The sequence below is a fragment of the Hemiscyllium ocellatum genome, chromosome 26 (genome assembly GCF_020745735.1).
Source record: "Hemiscyllium ocellatum isolate sHemOce1 chromosome 26, sHemOce1.pat.X.cur, whole genome shotgun sequence".
Lineage (NCBI taxonomy): Eukaryota > Metazoa > Chordata > Chondrichthyes > Orectolobiformes > Hemiscylliidae > Hemiscyllium > Hemiscyllium ocellatum.
Window position 1 is genome coordinate 17,861,444 of NC_083426.1, and position 19,788 is coordinate 17,881,231.

At 38.1% G+C, this 19,788-nt stretch overlaps 1 protein-coding gene across 1 annotated transcript; it reads right to left on the bottom strand.

Moving 5' to 3' along the window:
* Window positions 1-4,587: 4,587 nt before the first annotated feature.
* LOC132828164 (acidic mammalian chitinase-like) lies at window positions 4,588-14,961 on the bottom strand. The gene is made up of 12 exons (XM_060845092.1): window positions 14,937-14,961; window positions 13,080-13,109; window positions 12,792-12,993; window positions 11,077-11,133; window positions 10,481-10,646; window positions 9,698-9,822; window positions 8,419-8,545; window positions 8,121-8,303; window positions 6,982-7,098; window positions 6,539-6,677; window positions 5,570-5,833; window positions 4,588-4,764 (listed from the first exon to the last, which is right to left on the bottom strand). The coding sequence occupies exons 1-11, from the start codon at window positions 14,959-14,961 to the stop codon at window positions 5,577-5,579; spliced, it is 1,428 nt and encodes a 475-aa protein (XP_060701075.1). The 3' UTR covers window positions 4,588-4,764; window positions 5,570-5,576.
* Window positions 14,962-19,788: the final 4,827 nt, after the last annotated feature.

A 19,788-nucleotide genomic window follows, 5' to 3' on the forward strand; every position in this document is an offset into this window, starting at 1 on the left:
AAGGGGAATCAAGGACAAGAACAAAAGACAGAAGGGGAAAAAAGAGAAGTGATAGGCAGAGGGATCAAAGGCCTGATTCAAACAGGGCCACAATAAAAATAGCAGGAATGGAGGAAGGGACAGTATAATGATGAGCCTCAAGACTTTTTGACTGAATGAAATTGGATCAACAAATCATACAAATAGATGTGAATGACTGTGATATACTGGGATTATAGTGACATGGCTATAGGGTGAGAAGGGATGGGAACTGAACATCCAGTTTTTCAGAAAAGACAGACAAGAAGGAAAAAGAGATGGGGTTGCATTACTAGTTAAAGAGAATATAAACATAATATTGAGGAATTATATTAACTCAATCAATGGAGAATCTATCTTGGCATAACTGAGAAATATCAAGGGACAAAAAACATTTGTGGAGGAGAGGTGTTAGTATACACCACCTGGTGATGTTGGGATTGACATTAAACAGGAAATCAGAGATGCATGCGGTAAAGAAATACCTGTGATTATGGATGACATTAATCTGCAGGATGATTAGGTAAATCAAATCGGTCACAATACCACAGAGCAGGAAATTCTATAATGCATACAGGCTGGTTTTCTGGGTAAATGTGTTGAGGAACTAACTGGAGAACATGCCATCTTAGATTGGGTATTATGCAATGAGAGAGGATTAATTGGTAATCTAGCTATGAGAGACACCTTGATGATGAGTGACCACAAGATGATAGAATTCTTCGTCAAGGTGGAGAGTAAAGTAGTTGATCCTGAGACAAAATTCTTGAAACTTAATGGAGGGAACTGCGATAGTGTGAGGCATGAGTTGGCTCTGACGGGTTGAGAAATGTTACTGAAAAGAATGACAATGGATATGTGGTGGCAAATGTTTAAAAAGCAAATGGGTGAACTACAAAATTGTTTGTTCCAGTCTGGCATAAGAGTGCAAAGAGAACAGTGGCCAGGCTTTGGCATACGAGGGAGGTTTCAGATAGAATAAGATGGAAAAAACAGGCAAGCAAATTGGCATTTAAAAAGTGACCTGAGGATTGGGAACAATTAAGAAATTTGGAATATTTCATTATACAAGGTATATGTTTAACTTGGATTGTGAGATTTTTCTGTGCATTCTCCTATGTGAAAATAATTATAGAAAGATTTAATATTTTTATTTTCGCTATTTGTTACAATAATACATTTTTTTGGTAATGCTCCCAGGCCACATAAACTTATCATAGCTTAGAGTATCAGCATACTATGATCTGTTATATCATCTGTATGAGGTGGATTTTAGATATGATGATCCAGAGGAACTATATGCAGTCAAGGAGCTTAACAATTGATCAACATATTGAGCATATTTATTAAAACAAATGGTTTGTATGAATTATTAAATGTAACCCAATTTAATGTGAATTACAACCTAGTGCTACAAAATGATGCATTAACAAATATTGCATATGAAAGTCATTTCTGCATCTGAAACTTCATTTCTTTTTGCACTTCTTGTACCTATAGTTTCCTTCAAAATTCTCATGTCAAAATTTGTCATGAAAAACTACGTCCACCAGTTTCTCACACTATAATCATACATTCCCATCTATAATAGTGCTGTCTTATCTCAATTATTCACTTCTGGATGCCTTACCCATACAGTAGAGAAATGTTTATGCATCAACCAACTCTACATCCCAAATGTGGACCTGCTTATTAATACTACATCATATTAAATAATATAAAACAAAGTAAAAAGGACATGAACATTCTAAACTGTGGAAAAGGCTATTTTGAAAAGTGATGATAAGGTTTAACAAAAGTACATTAGAAACAACTACTTGAAGGTATATCAGTGACAGAGCAATGGTGGGGGAGCATTCAAAGTGGAAAGAGTGAAAGAGTAGAACAAACACATTCCCATAGATAAAAGGGTGAGTCCCAAACCTAGATACACTTCACATCAAGAAGCATTTCAAAAAGGATAAGATTGAACAGAAGGGAAGCCTATAACAGATACTGTGAGCTTAATGCTGAAAAAGACCCAAAGAAATGTAGAAAGTGCAACCACAACATTAAAAAGGGAACAGGAAATCAGTAAGAAGGTATCAAAATGCTTGGTGAGTAAAATTAGGGAAAACCCAAATTGCTTTGTCATTATTTAAAAACAAACAAGAGATCTACGCTCATTTGAGATCAAAAGGTACCTTTTGTGGAGAGGTTGAAGATGTGGTGTTTTATGTGGTGTTTGTAAAAAAAGGGAGCCAAAGCAATCTTTCCTATTTAGGAGGAAGTGCATGAAATAATAAACACAGTAACAAAGGAAATATGAAGGAATTTGAATATGGATAAGGCCCAAGTGAGATGTCTCCCAATCTGTGAAGAGAAACAAGAGTAGAAATAGTAAGTCAGTTTGCCAATCCTCTTTGGCTATAGGTGTATTACTATAGGATTCAAAGCCTGCTAATTTTGCATTGTTGTCTGAAAGGGAGGATTGTATACACTGGGTAACTGCAGATAGGTCAGCCTAATCTAATTTGTGGACAGGGCCTCATGTGACAGATTAGTCAGAAACGTAAGGGCCCATGGAACTAAAGGTAAGTAACAAGTTAGATCCAAACTTATAAAAATTGGCTGTGATTATTATTGATGCAGAAAACTGTGTTCTGAGGGAAGTTTTCAATGGGACATTAAAGTGTACAGAAAATAAAAAGCACAGAAAGGTGGAGATTATGGTCTAAACCAAGATGCTTTCTGGCTTGGAGTGGAAGTTGGAGCTGGTGCTATACACTTGCACCTATTCCCTTGGCTCCTTGCTTGATAGAGCTCATGGGTTTGGAAATTACTTGCGAAGACGACTTGGTGTGTTTCTGTGGTATGTTTTGTAGTTGAAACCCACAGTAGCTACAGTGTACTGATGAAGAACACTGTGGGCAGGCTACTAAGAAGTCTAGATGCACATGGGCTGCATGTCACCAATCTCTGAAGAGAGAAGGACAACAAGGAATGCAGGAAACTTTATTAATTGAAATGTGGAATGACAAGAGCACAGAGCTTCTCAAACGATATAACTGAAAACAATGACTGTTTGAGTTGTTCAAGCTGCCTCATTTCCTTGTATTTCATTGTCTATTTTCTTTCAGTACAAAATGCCAAACATAAAAGATACCATGAACCTGTCAGTACAGTTTGAAATAAAAGCAATAAGTGCTGGAGAAACGCAGCAGGTCCGACAGCATCTGTGAGAGTGAAACAGAGTTAACATTTCGAGTCTAGAGAGGCTTCATGACCAATTTCTTCACAATTTCATCCATTCCATTCTGCCCTCTCCTCCTACCAAGAAGGGCTGTCTTAGTAAGGCTGAGTAAGTTGGGCCTGTACTCATTGGAATGTAGAAGAATGAGAAGGACCATATTGAAACAAAGAAGATCTTTAGAGGTCGTGAAAGGTAGATGCCAAAAAGTTGCTTCCCTTTGTGGGAGAGCATAGAATAAGAGGGCATATTCTCAGAATAAAGGTTTGCATATTTTAAATGTGATGTGGAGGAATTTCTTCTTTTTGAGGTTAGTGAATGGTGAAATTCAATACCACAGAGGGCTGCTGAGGCTGAGTCATTAAGTACACTAAAAGCTGAGAATTTTTAACTTTTAATCAGTCAGGAAATCAAGGGTTATAGGAAAATGAAGTTGAGGATTATCAGATTAGCCATGATCTCATTGAATGGTGGAACAGACTTGGTGGGCTGAATTGCTCACTTCTGCTCTTCTGTCTTAAGGCCTTATATGCAATAACTTTGGAGAAAACAATTTTGTATTTTGTTTCAGATTTTTAATTCTATTTGTCTCATTTTTTTTGCACCCACAGAGAAGCATTCAGATTTAGGGGTAGATAAATACCATTAGAACAACAATCTATAATCTGGTCCTATATTCTATCCAGGCAAGAAGAAACACCACCAAAATCCTGCTGCAGATCCACAACATCTGAAAAGTTCAATACAGTTCAGAACATAGCAAACCCACAAGATGCAACCTGCCAAGTAATTACAAAGCTACAACTTTGACACAAATTTACAAACCACAAGCTTATCAACCAGAGGGACAGGGAGAGTAAGTGTAAATGAATAGCATTTCCTTCAAGTTTGTATCCAAGCAACAAAATATCCTGGGACAGAACTCGATATCCATTCCTTCACAATGATTGTGTTGAAGTCCTGGACCTATCTAGCTAACAGTACTGGGGATGTACCTCCACTACATGGGCAGCAACTATCGAAGAAGGCAGCACACCACCATCCTTTCAAGGACAATTAGGGAAAGGAAACAAGTGCTGGCCTTGATTAATCCACTAACATCCCATGAATAAATAAAAATATTCCCCATGGGCAGGTGGGAATCAAGCTGACCACAGCTTGCTCAGTGAAGTGTGAGGATGCCTGCAGATATGGAAATATTATACAGTGAGTTTGTGTCAAAATTTCAAATGAATATTTCTGCCTTGAAGTGTTATATCAAAACTAAATTTATGAAGCTGATTCCTTACACCTGAAATTGTTGTATGCCTTTAATTTTAAAAAATGCACCAAGCGAAGTGTTTTATGTATGACTTAATGATTTTATTTTGCTGTTTAAACTGCAATTTATATCTTCAGTTGAGACAAGTTAGATGTGGTACATTAGTTGGCATTATTTACAAAGCTGTGTCACTCCAGTAATTAAATTGAAGACCCGTTACAGCTTCACTGGTGCTCAACGAAGATAAATGGCAAACCTGAAAAATAAAAAATATATTAGTATTCACCCATTCAACAATAATATTTCAATATCATGTCAGTGGCATAAACAGTATATATAAGGAGACTTTTTCTAATTATAATTATTTTCTTGCTTTATCATTTCTCTCCCTCCCAGGAACACAATTTCACCCAAAACCTCATTTCCAACAACTCCCCACTTCCACAACCAGCTTCTGAAACATATGTAAAAGCAGGTTGGGCTAAATTACAAGCTACAACTTTGTTGTGTGAAAATAGAATTACAGACATCCCTGATAGCAGAGCACTGCCTCAGAGACCAAAGCAGTTCAAGACAGTGACCACACCACCACCTCCTCAATGGTAATGATGGGCTATAAAAGTTGGCCTTCCTAACAGCAGAGTCTATGAGTTTGTCTCTGGCAAAAGCACAGCAGGTCAGGCAGCATCCAAGGAGAAGGGGAGTCAATGTTTCTGGCTGATGAAGGGCTTATATCCAAAACTCTCCAGCATCTGCAGTCCTCACTTTTTCCTACTTCCTCATAACACTCACATCTCATAAACAAATGGAAATAACACTAGCTTTTAGAACATATCATTCATTTTAACCCAAAGGAAAATATTGTCATTTGTGTTGCACCTTTTCAGATTTCTTGACATTGTAGATCCAAAAAGTCGTGTCAAATTTTGCCCATGTATTTTGATCTGCTTTTGATTTTTTTTTTAGGGCTCCCAAATGAGGCATTTTACACCAATTGCACTTGAATGAATTACACAGAATGGGTGATTTCAACTGTTGCTTAGATGAGTAAAAACCCCTACCTTCTACTTAAGCCCAGTTGCAACAGTCACAAGAAGGATCAAAGACTAATCCAACAGCACAATTCTTCAGGTAGGTCACTCCATTCACACACTGGTAAAATTTGTTCTTGTCTTTTGGATCAGCGTAGATGCCATTTGCTTTGCCAGCACAGAACCCACTTCCACCACTACCACTGCTGCCACCACTACCACTGCTGCCACCACCACTAGGAGCATGGGTGGGAGGAACAGCTGGTCGCAGTGTTGTTTTAGATGGGACACAGGCTAGAAAGAAACAAAATTCATTGATTCATCACTTCCTTCAAAATTGATAACAAATGAAGATAAGCATGGCCATTCAAAGACTGATTGTGCATTTAAACTCTTTTGGAAGAACACAATTCCTGGTGGTATCAGGAAGAAACTGCATGCACGATCAATTTACTCAGAGCCGCTGAGAAAGTCTGTGACATTGCTGATTATGTGCATAGAGTGCGTTTGTTAGAGTGCAAACTTTGAAATGTGATTTAACTATAGTTTGATTTTACATTAAATTGCACAAAATGAATGACAAATGTTATTGAGATCCCTGTAATATAAATAAACTTGATAAACTGGCATGACAGTATATTGCCCATTTAATTGATAATTAGTCGTTGCACATCTTTAAATTAATTAAGTGCTAATACATACTAGAAAATATAACCTGTAAAAATGAACAACTTAGCCTGTTAACATGTGTGAAAATGTTTTTATGAAAATATACAAGTTTCAATATTTTATTGCAAAGGTAGTGCTGCTTTGGGAACTCCATACGTGTAAATGTTTAGCAACATGCTAGTCGTCAGATTGTTGTTCCCCAAACAATGTCAAAAGTGAAATACGTTTAGGTGTCCAAATAATTTCTCTGTTATTTTAGTCATTGATGACCGCTGATTCTGTGATAGCAGTAAGTAAAAAAATCCAAGTATAAAGAACCGTGACAATTACCCGCAGAGATTCCAAGCCCTGTATGCAGGGTGTTGATAAGAGGATAAGGTCCCTGGTTGCAGAAAGCACCGGAGAAGTCATCCAGAGCGAGATCCCAGACCATAACTCCTCCATAATTGTTCTTTTTCAGCCACTCAATCTGGAAAACATTGTTCGCAAATTCACTTCACAAGTTCTTGTTTGCAAGACAAATTGTTTACAATTTTTCCTTGGCTTCATCATTTAGGCTGAGACTCAGGAGTCAAGTTCAGTATTAGATATACTTTGTCTCATAAAGTGCATCCTCTAAGCTTCCTTTGTCAAATGGTGTGATGTTCAGCTTATACCATTGTTTAACATCACAACGTGATTCTAACGCTAGTTATAATGAACTGGTTGCAGACTATAAATCACACATTGCAAAAAGTATTAAATGAAAAGTTTATAACATTTATCAAAGATACCTTGTCCTTAAAGCTTTGCACGTTGTCATATCCAACCCATTCATTTCCTTTATAAGCATATGGAACCATCTGTGAAGCATCCCATTTCATGGTGGCACTTTGCAAAAATGTGCAGATCTAACAGAAGAGTGAGATATTAGCACAAAAATCCTGAGTGGCAATCCTTTTATTTTCACATTGCTTTGTTGGTTTTATCTTCTCTCAATTACAACACACAAATTGGAGGCACTCTTCTTTTTTGTTGTTGAAAACATCTTAATTCATAGTAATTTCATTAAAAGATAATTAATGATTCAGTATACTTCCTGTTCCAAAGCTGGGGCACTGGAGAAGCCAAAGGCATATCTGCACTTTATTCACACATATATGTTTATTTAGGAGCTGACATCAATAGCAGCTTCCTTGCCTTTCCAATACAAACATGCTCACATACAGTGCACAGACTGTGAAGGATTGACCCAAACTATTGTGTAAGGTAAACTAGAATTTGCTGTGGAGGGTAAGATTTTAATATTCATTCACAAGATGTGGGCTTCATTGGCTAAACTAGCTTTCACTACCCATCCTTAATGGCTCTGGTGCTGGTAGTGAAAAGCCTTGTTGAATTGGTTCACTCCATCTGATGTGGATGCACCCATAGCGCTGTGAGGATGGCAGTTCCAGGATTATCACCTAGCAATATTGAAGGAATGGCAATACTGTTGCAAGTCAGTATTGTGTGTGCTTTGGAGGGGAATTTATTTGTGTTATTGCACCCATGCATATGCTGTCCTTGTCCCTCTAGATGGTACGGATTATGATTTAGGAAAGTGTTTTTTGAAAACTAAGGAGCCTTGCTGAGTAAGATAGTTGGGCAATTTCTGATGATGGCGAGTGAGCCATCATGTCTGTTATGTCCGTGGATGATAACAGGTGTCTGAGCTCTTGTTCCCCTGGCATCAAGCTGAGCATTGATATTTTGGCAGCAATTGCTTGTAAGGTACATCATAAGATGTTACTTAATCCACCTCAAGACCTTTATATGGTGCGAATAATGTAGACGTTCTTGATCCTTTTGAAGGGTATATTTCGGTCCTTGTGTAGTTAGTATTTGTGAATGTAAATTTTAAAGAATAAAGAAGCTCAAATACTATTCATACCTCATAATATGCCAAGAATCCAGCTTGTCTGGTGTACGGCCCAGCTGGTCCAGCACCTGATGCTGGGGCTCCAACTCCAGTGGCAGATGAGGTCAGTCTGAAGGTGTGGCCATATGTAGGGAATCCAACATTCAGTTTCTCTGCAGGAGCTCCTTTTTCTTTCCAGTAATTCATTGCATAGTTCTGCAGGGAAAAAAAAATACATCAAAGTACTTTGCAAGCAATCTGATTGAAGGTAGTTACCTATTTATCAATAAAAATAATGAAACAATTGAATTTGATTTTCATGAGTACGTACCACATTAAACTCCAAGTTTAGAGCACTTTGGGAATTAGAGAGAGCATAAAGAGGGCTGTTTTCTCCAGTGGTATGGCTCCAGGGTCCAAAGAAATCGTATGTCATCACATTGAAAAAGTCAATAACTCTGTATGAGAGGAAATGTGAGTTATACTGAGAGCGTGTTTACTGAACTAAATGGTTGAAGTGTAGGTCAATAAATAAATGTGCTCTGACTACAGAAAAAGAGCAAAATGTAACATTTATAATGGATGTTTCATGATCTCATGATACCCCAAAGTGGTTCATGATTGATAGATAATTTCTGACATGCACTCACTATTGTATTGGGATAAATGCCCAATGGAACACCCTTCACCTCCCTGGGAGGTGGGTGAGGGAGTCCAGTCAGACCTTACATGTAGGGAGGTGGGATGGTGGTGTGGAGTTGCAGCTGGGGGGAATTGATGGGGAGGTCCATAAGCAGTCAGGTTGGCTTGGGTTGGGTTTTCTAGTGAAGAAAGGGATCTGGTGCCGTTGGGCTGATGAATGAATGTTGGACAGAGTAAAAGGGAAGCTCTTCTTTCATATTTCTTTAAGAGACCTTCCATTATTTAACAATGCAGGCTAGATTCCAATTTATCCTCTCAACTGGAAGATAGATATGCAGCATTCCCTGAATATTGGCATAGGAGTTTCAAGTTGAAAACAGATGTTTACATCCTTGAGTAGATTTTTAACTTGTAAAGTCTGACTCAAAATGTTACAGTGCTGAGCTCCTTTTGTGTATTGCCATAATATTTAAATAATTTCAGAGGTTTTTTTTTGCAATGCCCCAAGATTGCTTTGAAAAACAGATTGGGAAATTAATGAAACACACTAGCCACTGATTATTACAACGTGATCAGCAAAATTCTCAGGCAGGTTTTGAAGCAATAGGTCTATATTCATCTGAGATAGTCTCAAAGATAGTTCTTCTGTAGCATGATGGTTGCATTCTTGGGCAATCCTGTATCCTAGGGAAATCCTGCTTTAGATAAAGTGCTTAAAGTGTAGGCGATGTAACACATGTTTTAAAAGTTCGTGCTTTAGAAACCGTGTCCCCAATTCATTAATTGCGTTACAGCAAACTTGTGTTAAAGAAACGCATGTTAAAGCAAAATTACCTGTATTTAGATTCTTAACTGAGTTCTGTTTAGCTTGTCTGCTAAGTAATTACTTTTCCTGAACTAGCAAGTAAGTGCAAGGATAAAGGATTTCGCCACATAGAGAGTCCTGTATGACAAACATAGGTACTTACTTTCCAAGCTGAGCAATCTCATAGCCAGAATCAATGTTACTCTTCCCACCAGCAACTGCAGCAGAGAGCAGCAGTCTTGGTCTGCCTGTGCTTTTCCCCTCAGCTTCAAAGGCTGCCATCAATTCCTGGAAGTCAAAAGTAAACAAAGATTCACTTTGCAACATATCCACACAAACTGGACAGTTTCAAACAGAGCCTAATAAATTTGCTGCTTTTATAAAATGAATCCAAACGTCAGATAATATTCTTCATAACCATTCGGTATGGCCAGAAGTTCAACTACATAAATGGAACTTTTAAAAAATTCATTCACAGGATTTGAGAGACAATGGCTACGTTAGTGTTAATTACTTACAGGGCAGTTGATGGCTGTGGATCTGAACTCACATATAGGCCAGACCGAGTAAGAATGGCAGATTTACTTTCCTGGAATAGCTATTAGGACTCAAGAGCCAGAGGACAGAATTCTATCACAGTGAGTAAGGAGATTGCAATCAAAATACTTTTCTGTCTAAATTGATATTTCTCATGGTTGAATATTACACTTCCATGCTCAAGAAAGTCTGTGAAACTGCAATTTACATCAGCTTCTATAATCGTTAGTTAAGTCATAGGTCAGCAATGATTGCATTGAATGGCATGGAGCAGGCAGTAGAAGCTCAAATGCCTATCCTTGTACCTCTATCCTTGGTGGACACCCTGAAAGGTAATCTACATTTGAAACAAAGACTGAAAGATACTTTGTTTTAGCTAGTGAAATAAGCATAAATACATGTGGTCTACCTGCACTAACACGGTGTAGAGATGTTTGTCTTGTGGGGGGCTGCCTCTTGATCCAGGATATTCCCAATCAATATCCAAACCATCAAACCCATAACCGCGCAGGAAGCTAATCACAGACTTAATGAAAACTTGGCGAGTTCCTGATGAGGAAACCATGGCAGTGAATCTAGAGGGGGGTAGAATGAAGCAATGTTGAAATAAGTGCATTTTGGTTTCTGCAATTGTCCCAAGAATATTCAAGAACTCCACATCTATTAAACTTGCAAACTGGATCAGGAGACTAATTACAATGTAGAAAAATATAATTTTAGAGTGTTGCATTGCTGCTGATAATCAATTCAATCAATCTTCATTAGGTGTATTAACTTAAAATAAGTCTATAAAAATGAAGCGATCTTTTCGTTTGGATAGACATCACATCATAACTACTTATAATTTAGACAGCAGAACATCGTCACAATACTTTCACGAACTAATAATATGTGTAAAACTACATGGTCATCACTTCAAAAAGCATCTCTTGCCCCTTTTTTTTAACATTACACACTATTGGAAAAGAATGACTTGTCACCCAAAGCCGAAATATTTTATCTTACTTCTGAGTTCCAAAGTTCCAGCCTCCAATGGACAGGAGTGTCTTAAGGTTTCCATTTCTGTCATAAAAATAAATAAGTTGTTCTGTTAGAATAAGGAACATAGATAAATGCATTAATAAACACTTTAGCAACTACTAAACAAAGTACTATTTGTGGTCCTAAACAAAGTACTATTTCACGAGGTCAGTTCCTGGAATGGCGGGACTGGAGCGACTGGGCTTGTATACCCTTGAGTTTAGAAAACTGAGTGGGGATCTGATTGAGGCATATAAGATTATTAAAGGATTGGACACTCTGGAGGCAGAAAACATGTTTCCGGTGATGGGTGGGTGCTGAATCAGAGGACACAGCTTAAAAATACGGGGTAGACCATTTAGGACAGAGATGTGGAGAAACTTCTTCACCCAGAGAGTGGTGGCTGTATGGAATGCAGAGGGCAGTGGAGGCCCAGTCTCTGGATTTTTTTAAGAAAGAGTTGGATAGAACTCTCAAGGATAGTGGAATCAAGGGTTATGGAGATAAGGCAGGGATTGAGGATGATCAGCCATGATCATATTAAATGGTGGTGCAGGTTCGAAGGGCAGAATGGCCTACTCCTGCATCTATTGTCTACTGTCTATTTTCTTCTTTTGGTGCTAAATTTTAATTGAGCAGGAATGCAGCTCAGTAGTGGAGGCCACAAGTTTGGAAAGTACCATTGAAGAAGATGATGCATTGCAGCAGTATATCTTGAATATCAAAGTCCTGCCACTCTAGAGGCAAGATTGAGGGTGATTTTTGTGCCATTGAGATTTAGGATGTTAATGGTGTTGATGAAGGTGGAAAATGGGTTGAAGCATTAGACAAGCTGGTCAATATGACAAAGGTGGAAGGAGGCCACTTTTGAGATGGAGAGAATATGGACTTGGAAGCTCAACTGAATAAAACATGAGTAACTGAGTAACTTGGCTCATTCTGAAACAGCAGCCATTACGTAGTTGGTGGGAAAGTCAGGAATGAAGGCTGTAGATGATAAATTCAACCTTCTCAATGATAAGCACTAACAAAATTTGTTTCACCCAAAACCAATTGCTAGCCCTTCATACACCTCAATTCTGTCCGATCGTTGTTGTGACTATGTATTAATGGTGAATGTGTTTATGGAAAGGGGTGGATCAAGCAGATTGCTTTGTCCATGATGGAGACAAGCACCTTCTGTCTTTATTTGATTAGGAATGAGGGTGTTGCTGGCCAGGCCAGCAGGGGCGGCCCATTCATAAATGCCCTTGAGAAAATCATGGTGAGCCACCAGCTCAAACCAATGCGAGCAAGTCACCAGGCTTTCTCAGGGACAGACTAGCCTAAGTGGCAACTGAGCAGTTTAAAAACAGGGGATCAAAATCGCTCTTTGTCCATTTGCAATATTAGTAAGCAGTATCAATATTGTGAAATATTTAAAAGGTGATGGTTGAAGCCTTGCTAGTTGGAATCCTTTAAATGCAAAGGCCATTTCAATCATTCTGTGTTGGTAAATGGTGTCGAATTCACATTTTTGTCCAAAGCCGAATGTTCTTCAACATGTACAGATGTGGGCACAATGTACTCTCTATGAAACATACATATCAGCATGTGCACCAGAGTAGTCCGAGACTCAATACACATCTAAATATAACAAGAACCTCGAGCTATTCTAAGTATTGGTGATGCATTAGCAATATTTAAGATAATGATTATACTTGTTTTTAAGGCCATTGAATGAGTGGTAAAGGGTTGCATCATTCCATTCATAGGTGGAGATTTGATTGTCCTTCATTCCAGCGAAAGCGTAGATCAGATGTGTGCACAAGCAAGGGTCCACATTCTCTGGCTTGTATTTCCCTGCTCCTGGTCTGTACTGAGCCCAGTTTGTAAAGTAACAAACCAGTCTGTAGGCAGAGCCTGCCAGTGATAACAAATGACAGTCAGCACAGAGTCTCTACTCATTGCATGGAGTTTACAAAAGCTTGAAAAGCACAAAGACTTACCCAGTTCCAGGCATGCCAACAAGACCAATGCTGTAATGAAGAACATAGAATGAGGACAATATTATGATTGAAATATGCTTAAAGGTTCAAGGATTCACAACATTGGCCTTATATGAATGACTGCGGACTGCTAACAACTTTCCTGGATTGAACTCTGTTCCTTACTCTATACTGCCTTTTGCTGAGACCATATACAGATACTGAAAGTCATCATCTAGAGCCCTCATCTCATAATTTCCCACCAACTCCTTCCTGATCATTGCTTCAGAGTTAACTAGATTTCCAAACTATTTATGTTGCATTCAGTGCATCATTGAAATTTTAAGCCAATAGTTTCTCCATTGCAAAGGCAGACATCTTCCACCTCTATAAACCCTACGAGCTTCTCAGATACTTCAATCCATCCTACACCCTCATTGACATCTGTATTCTCACGGAGCAGAAATTAGACTCAGTCCTGTCTCAATAGTTAATTTATCTTACAAGAGAAATACATTTTGGACAATGGGAGAGGGATTTGTGTAATTCCCAATCCTGTGTTATCAGGGAGCACTCCTGCTTGTCCTGACTATAGAAATTGAATGTTTTTCTAAGTCAAGTGTGCTACGTAAATGTGCAATATTCTTAAAACTGAAGTGTTAGATGTAAGTACAAGAGCTTGCATTGATTGCATGTGACCATAATCTCGCTGTACATTTATTAAAATAGCTTGTCCATTTGATCCACAAGCTCAAGGAGTTTAAAGAGATAGTTTAAAATTAGTTTATAGTTTAAAGTTTAAAGTGAATAATTTTATATAACAGCAGAATATTTCATTATGACTAGCTTCAAATTATTACTTTTATCTGATATACTAAGTTTTCAATTTGTGCATTTACCTGAGCTGCTGAAACTATCGGCATATCAAGTTTAAATGACAATTACTGTAAAACCTTCTTTCAAGTTGTCACGCAATTGATTTAGTTTAGGTAACCAACAATATCAAGCTACAGACAGATCATGTGATGTTTAGGATCCCTATTAACTTGCCATGTAAAGCACTGCAATTGATACGTAATGGACTCTTACTACACAAAAAGGGGCCTTTTAGCTCATTGTGACCATTCAAAGAGTGGACTTTGTCCTACTGACTCTGATGTTTCCTCAGATTCCTGCAACTTTCTCTTTGAACGGTAACAGTCCAAACAGGATTAAGCATTTTAGAAAAGAAAGAACAGGTCACAATAACTATTACCAATGAGCAATTGGATTATTCTATTCAATTAATTGTGGACATAATCCAGCGAAGTGAACAGAAATTGAAATGCCCAATGACTTTCTGACTGCATTCCTGCAAATGAAAACTTCTTCAGGAAATCACACTGCCCTTGACCAATGCAGTTGCATGGTATTCCTTTGCCACTTTAACCAGTTAATCTCATGAGGTTCATGAGATTACAAATGTGCCACGCAAAGTGATTTCTTCCAGTGTTGCGGCTATCACTCAAGGTAATCTAACTCTACTTACTTGTATTAATTTCACCACTAGGAGCAGGTAGATCTGAGAATTAACGATGGTTGTTCAATCTGTACAACTATACATTGATGTCATTTTGCATCACAGGTGAAGCAATCGGATGCACAGCACTGTCACAGAGGATTTAGTGGAGGAATAGGGGATGGATAATCAAATGAGTCATTTGAAGTGCACTTGACAGTATGCTTCCCACAATAAGCTAACAATCAATTTCTTCGCAATTAGCCTCGATTTTGAAGAAGGAATCTTTAGTTTTATCTATTTCTTCTTTGAATCCTAAGGTTGAATTTATAAAGAAAGTCTGACAGCATCAGAGGTAATAACTGATAATGCTGGCTTACCTGTTCCAAGTAAAAGCTTTGCCATTTTGCAGCTGGTGAGTTGTCAGCATCAACTCTCACTTTTATACACTGAGCTTATCTTCCACGGTAAATAATTCCATTCGTCATTAGTCTTATCACTGGATGAGTGTCAGTCACAATGGAAAAGTAATATTCCTTATCTTACCTTCATAATATTATTTTCACTTTCTCATGAATAACAACTTATCCCCTGTGTAATGTCATCTAGATAGTTGACCTTCATTATAACCCCAATCTCTCTGTCATACTAGGAATGGAGGCCAGGAGGAAGGTTGAGCAGCACATAGTCTTTTACTCTGGAATCAAGAAGAATGACAAATCTCCATGTTTCATGATCAAGTAAGCCTAAATCTTTCTGTTGGTTAGGGTCAAATTGGGATATGCAAGTCCACACATTGACCGTTGGGCAATTTGAAAATCAAGCATTGATCATGCAAGATGAGCAGGGTCCTAATTAAAATGAACTATTTCCTACCTTTCGATGTTTCCAATGTGTGAGATGTAGCACAACTATTTATAACCAATTTGCAAAGGATGCACTTTTGGCCAGAATGGTGTAATTTCTTGCCTCACATATTACCTGTATTATTTGAAAAATGATTGCTGAGCAACTTAATTACATGGTCAGAAAATCCTGGAAGCCTTTGATTAATATTATCAATTATTAGTATTTCAATCAAGGTGCACACAACTATATGTAAAGCTAAAGATAAGGTAAATGTGTGTGCCAAAACACAGTGGATGAACAAAATGAAGGATGTTGCACAAATACAAGAATGCCAAATTCCAAATGATCACAACATAAGACACCCAAGCTCCAGGGTAAGTCAGAAAATGTACAAGGCTACAATGTACTCTTCCTGTTTGCAGAGAATGGTTCACACATGAAAATGTCCATTGCTTCTAGAAACTATAAACCAGCCATGTTATAAGCTGCAATGTTTATCGGAAGGTGTTTAGTGTAGCTATTAGCACACCCAGGATTGTTTAGCAAATTCTGTCCAATTTCAGAATAGTGTCTAATGGTAGATATTTATATTGGATTTTGCAAATTCATGCTGCAATTGAGAATGTGTTGGTTAATCCATGCTAACTTGACAACCAAGCAGTATTCTTTTGTGATTGCTTGAAATTTGACATTCTTGCATTTGTGCTCAGCGCAAAATGAAAAACTTCAGTAACATTTATCTCTTTTTAACAATAATTAAATCTGAACCATCAAGCAATGACAAGTTCAAGGGATTCATTTCCTAATTCTGCCAGTACTTCTTATGCTTCTTGTGTAAGGGGAGTAATGAAGCTCTGATCATGGTGATAACTGGTACGACATGGGGTAAACTCTCTTGCTTAATTTAAAACCAGCACCACAGAAAAGATTTAACTTGTGCAGTAATCTGTAAAACTTCAAGTGACCAAGAACTATGTAAAGTAAAAATTAACAGTTTTATTTCTTAAAGTATAACAGAGAATAATTAACTAACCACTATTTACAACTTCTTTCTCTAACCTATCTTTTACCTTCCTTTCTATAATACAAGTCCAATAAAACTCTCAGTTAAGATTTAAAAACAACACGTATCTCCAAACCAGGCAGCTGTAGGTTCTTGTCTTTGGATCTTCCTGTGTCTTCTTTTCTCCTTGTTAGCAATTCCTGTGTCACAGGTTACTGATCGAGAAGGTACTTTTAAGAGAGATTTTTTTTCAAGCAGTCTGTTTACATGCTAGGACCTGGCAGTTCTCCTCTCAACTGTTCAACTTTTCCCTGGTCTTATACCCCAGAGCACTGGATTGTGTCATTGGCTTTTAAGATTGCCAATTTTCTAAATTCAAACTTGATTGGAAAATGGTATTTTTGGGGGGTATAATTTAAACCGATTGGCCAAATTTGAATTTGTTTTTGTCTCCAGGCAACAAACTAACCGAGTTTTTTGACCCAGTGTTACACTGTTACCTTATTGAAAAACTTGGTGCTGTGTCCAGCTGTTCTACGGCTTTTAACGCTCTTAAAAGTACACCTGCATCTTCATAACTCCTGCCCTCTTAAGAAAAAATGAACGATCATAATGAAAAGATAGCTTCACACATTACCCTAATATTCTGATAACTTTCATACAAGTTCATCTTAATTTCTTCCCATATACATATATATATATATATATACACACACATATAAAACATTAAATAAAGACAAATTTCATCCAAACTCTATCAGTTAAATCCATGATATTTGTGATTACATTCTTCTGACCTGCAACATGTATGATTATTAAAAGTCTGTAACATAAAACTCCAATGAAGTAGTCTCATGTTCCTGTCTTTAAAACATTCTAAGAATGTAAGTGGATTGTGTTCTGTGTACACAACCATCTCTGATACATTGCTTGTGACATACACGTTAAAATGCTGTAAGGCCAGTATTAAACTCAATAGTTCCTTTTCGATTGTGGAGTATTTCCTTTGGTGGATGTTTATCTTCAACAAAAAGTAACCAACCGGCAGTTCAATCCCATCCTCATCTACCTGTAGGAGCACAGCTCCAACTCCAATGTCACTAGCATTGATGGTGACTTTAAGAGGTTTTGAAAAGTTTGCTTTAGCTAAAACTGGTTTGGTGGCTAATATTGATTTCAAATGATTGAATGCCTCCCGGCATTGTCCTGTCCACGGAAACTTTGTGTTCTTCTTCAGCAAATCAGTTAACGGTGCCGGTACACTGCTGAAGTTTGGAACAAACTTCTGATAGAATCTGCTGAGTCCTAAGAATTGAAGCACGTCTTTCTTCGAGGTTCGTCGTGGAAATTCCTTGATGGCCTTCATCTTTGCATTCTGTGGGGTCAACCTTCCGTGACCAATGTTATGTCCCAAGAACGTCAACTCTGCTTTCACAAATTCCATTTTATTAAAGTTTATCACTAGTTTTGCTTCTCATAGTTGTCCAAAGACCTCTGCCAACTATACCATGTGATCTTTCCAGGACTTACTAAAGATCACTACATCATCCAAACAAACTGCACAGTTTGTTTTCCCTGCCACAACTCTGTTCATGAGTCTTTGGAATGTGGCGGGTGCGTCCTTCATTTCAAAGGGCATCACTTTAAACTGATATAGCCCATTTGGGGTTACAAACACAGAAATTTCTTTCGCTGTCTCTGATATATGTACCTGTTAGTAACCAAATTGATGATGTAACTGGTTTGTCTGACTTTCTCAATACAGTCCTCCAATCTCAGAATTGGATATAAGTCCAATTTTGTAACGGCGTTGACCTTCTGATAATCTACGCAGTATCGTTGAGTCCATCCGGTTTGGGAATTAAGATGATCGGTGAACTCTGCTTGTTCTGGCTTGGTTCGATGATGTCCTTGTCAAGCATAGCCGTCACCTCCATCTGGACCTGTCTGGCTTTGAGAGGATTAAGCCGATAGTGGTGTTTTATTAGAGCAGTATTCCCTCTATCTACTTCAAATACAATAGCATTAGTCCTCCCCATCTGATTCTTACATAGGTCCTTATACTGTAATTATAAATCTTTCAACTCCATTCTATGCTCCTAAGACAGATAGCTTACTAACCTGTCCTGCTCCCCAAGGACTTCTTCACTTTTGAATCTATTTTGAGGCACCTCAAAATCCACATCATCTGGATTGATTCCTCACTCTGCAGGGCAGTAACTAACACCTGTTTCTCCAGTTCTTTCTCTCTAGTGTAATATGGTTTCAACATGTTCACATAACATACCCAGTACCTTTTTTTTTCTCTCTACTTTACTAAATAGTTTACCTGACTCAACTTGTTCTCAATTTGATAGGGACCACTAAACCCGGTTTTGAAGGGATCTCCTATTATTGGTAACAGTACTAACACATTATCCCTTTGGGAAAATGTCCAAGTCTCAGAGTTTTATCTGCCATCTACTTTCTATGCTGTGCCCTCTTTAGGTGCTGTTTAGCTAACTCACCTACTCAAGTTAATCTCTCCCTCAACTCTGATACATAATCTAATTGTGAGATCTTTAACTTTGGTCTGTCAATTTTTCTTTAATTAACTTTAAAGGGCCTCTCATATCATGACCGAATATTGACTCTAAGGGAGTGAACTGAGTAGATTCATTTGGAGCATCCAATGGCAAACATTAGAAATGGGATACCAATCATTCGGGTAATCCTGACAGTATGCTCTCAACATGGTCTTCAAGGTCTGATGCCTCCTTTCTAAAGCTCCCTGGGATTCAGGATGATACACACTGGATTTAAAGTGCTGTATACCTCAGCTATCCATTACCTCCTCCTAGCTGTAAAATTTGATGCTTGGTCCAACTGAATCTCTCTGGGTAGCTCTTACCGTGAAGAAATCTACCACCCTTTTGCCTTGATACTCCATAATGGAATTGTCTCCGGAAATCTGGCAGACACATCCATTATGGTTAACAAGTACTGGTTCCCACTTCTAATTCTCCGGAGGGGACCTACACAATCAACTATAACCCGCTTGAAAGGTTCTTCACATACAGGAATTGGTAACAAAGGTGTTGGTTTTATTACCATCTGTGGCTTACCTACCACTTGGCATGTATGACAAGTACAGCAAAAGTTAACCACATCCTTGTGCATTCCAGGCCAATAACAATGTTTTTGTACCATAACCTGAGTCTTTCGTAACCTTAGGCGACCTCCTACAGGTAGTTCATATGCTAACCATAACACTTCCTGTCTGTATGCTACCAACAACACAACCTGGTGCACTTAAGTCTATTTCTCCTCTGCATTAACCTGCTGGGGTCTCCATTTCCATCTGAGGATTCTATCTTTCAGATAATAACTCTCCGGAATAT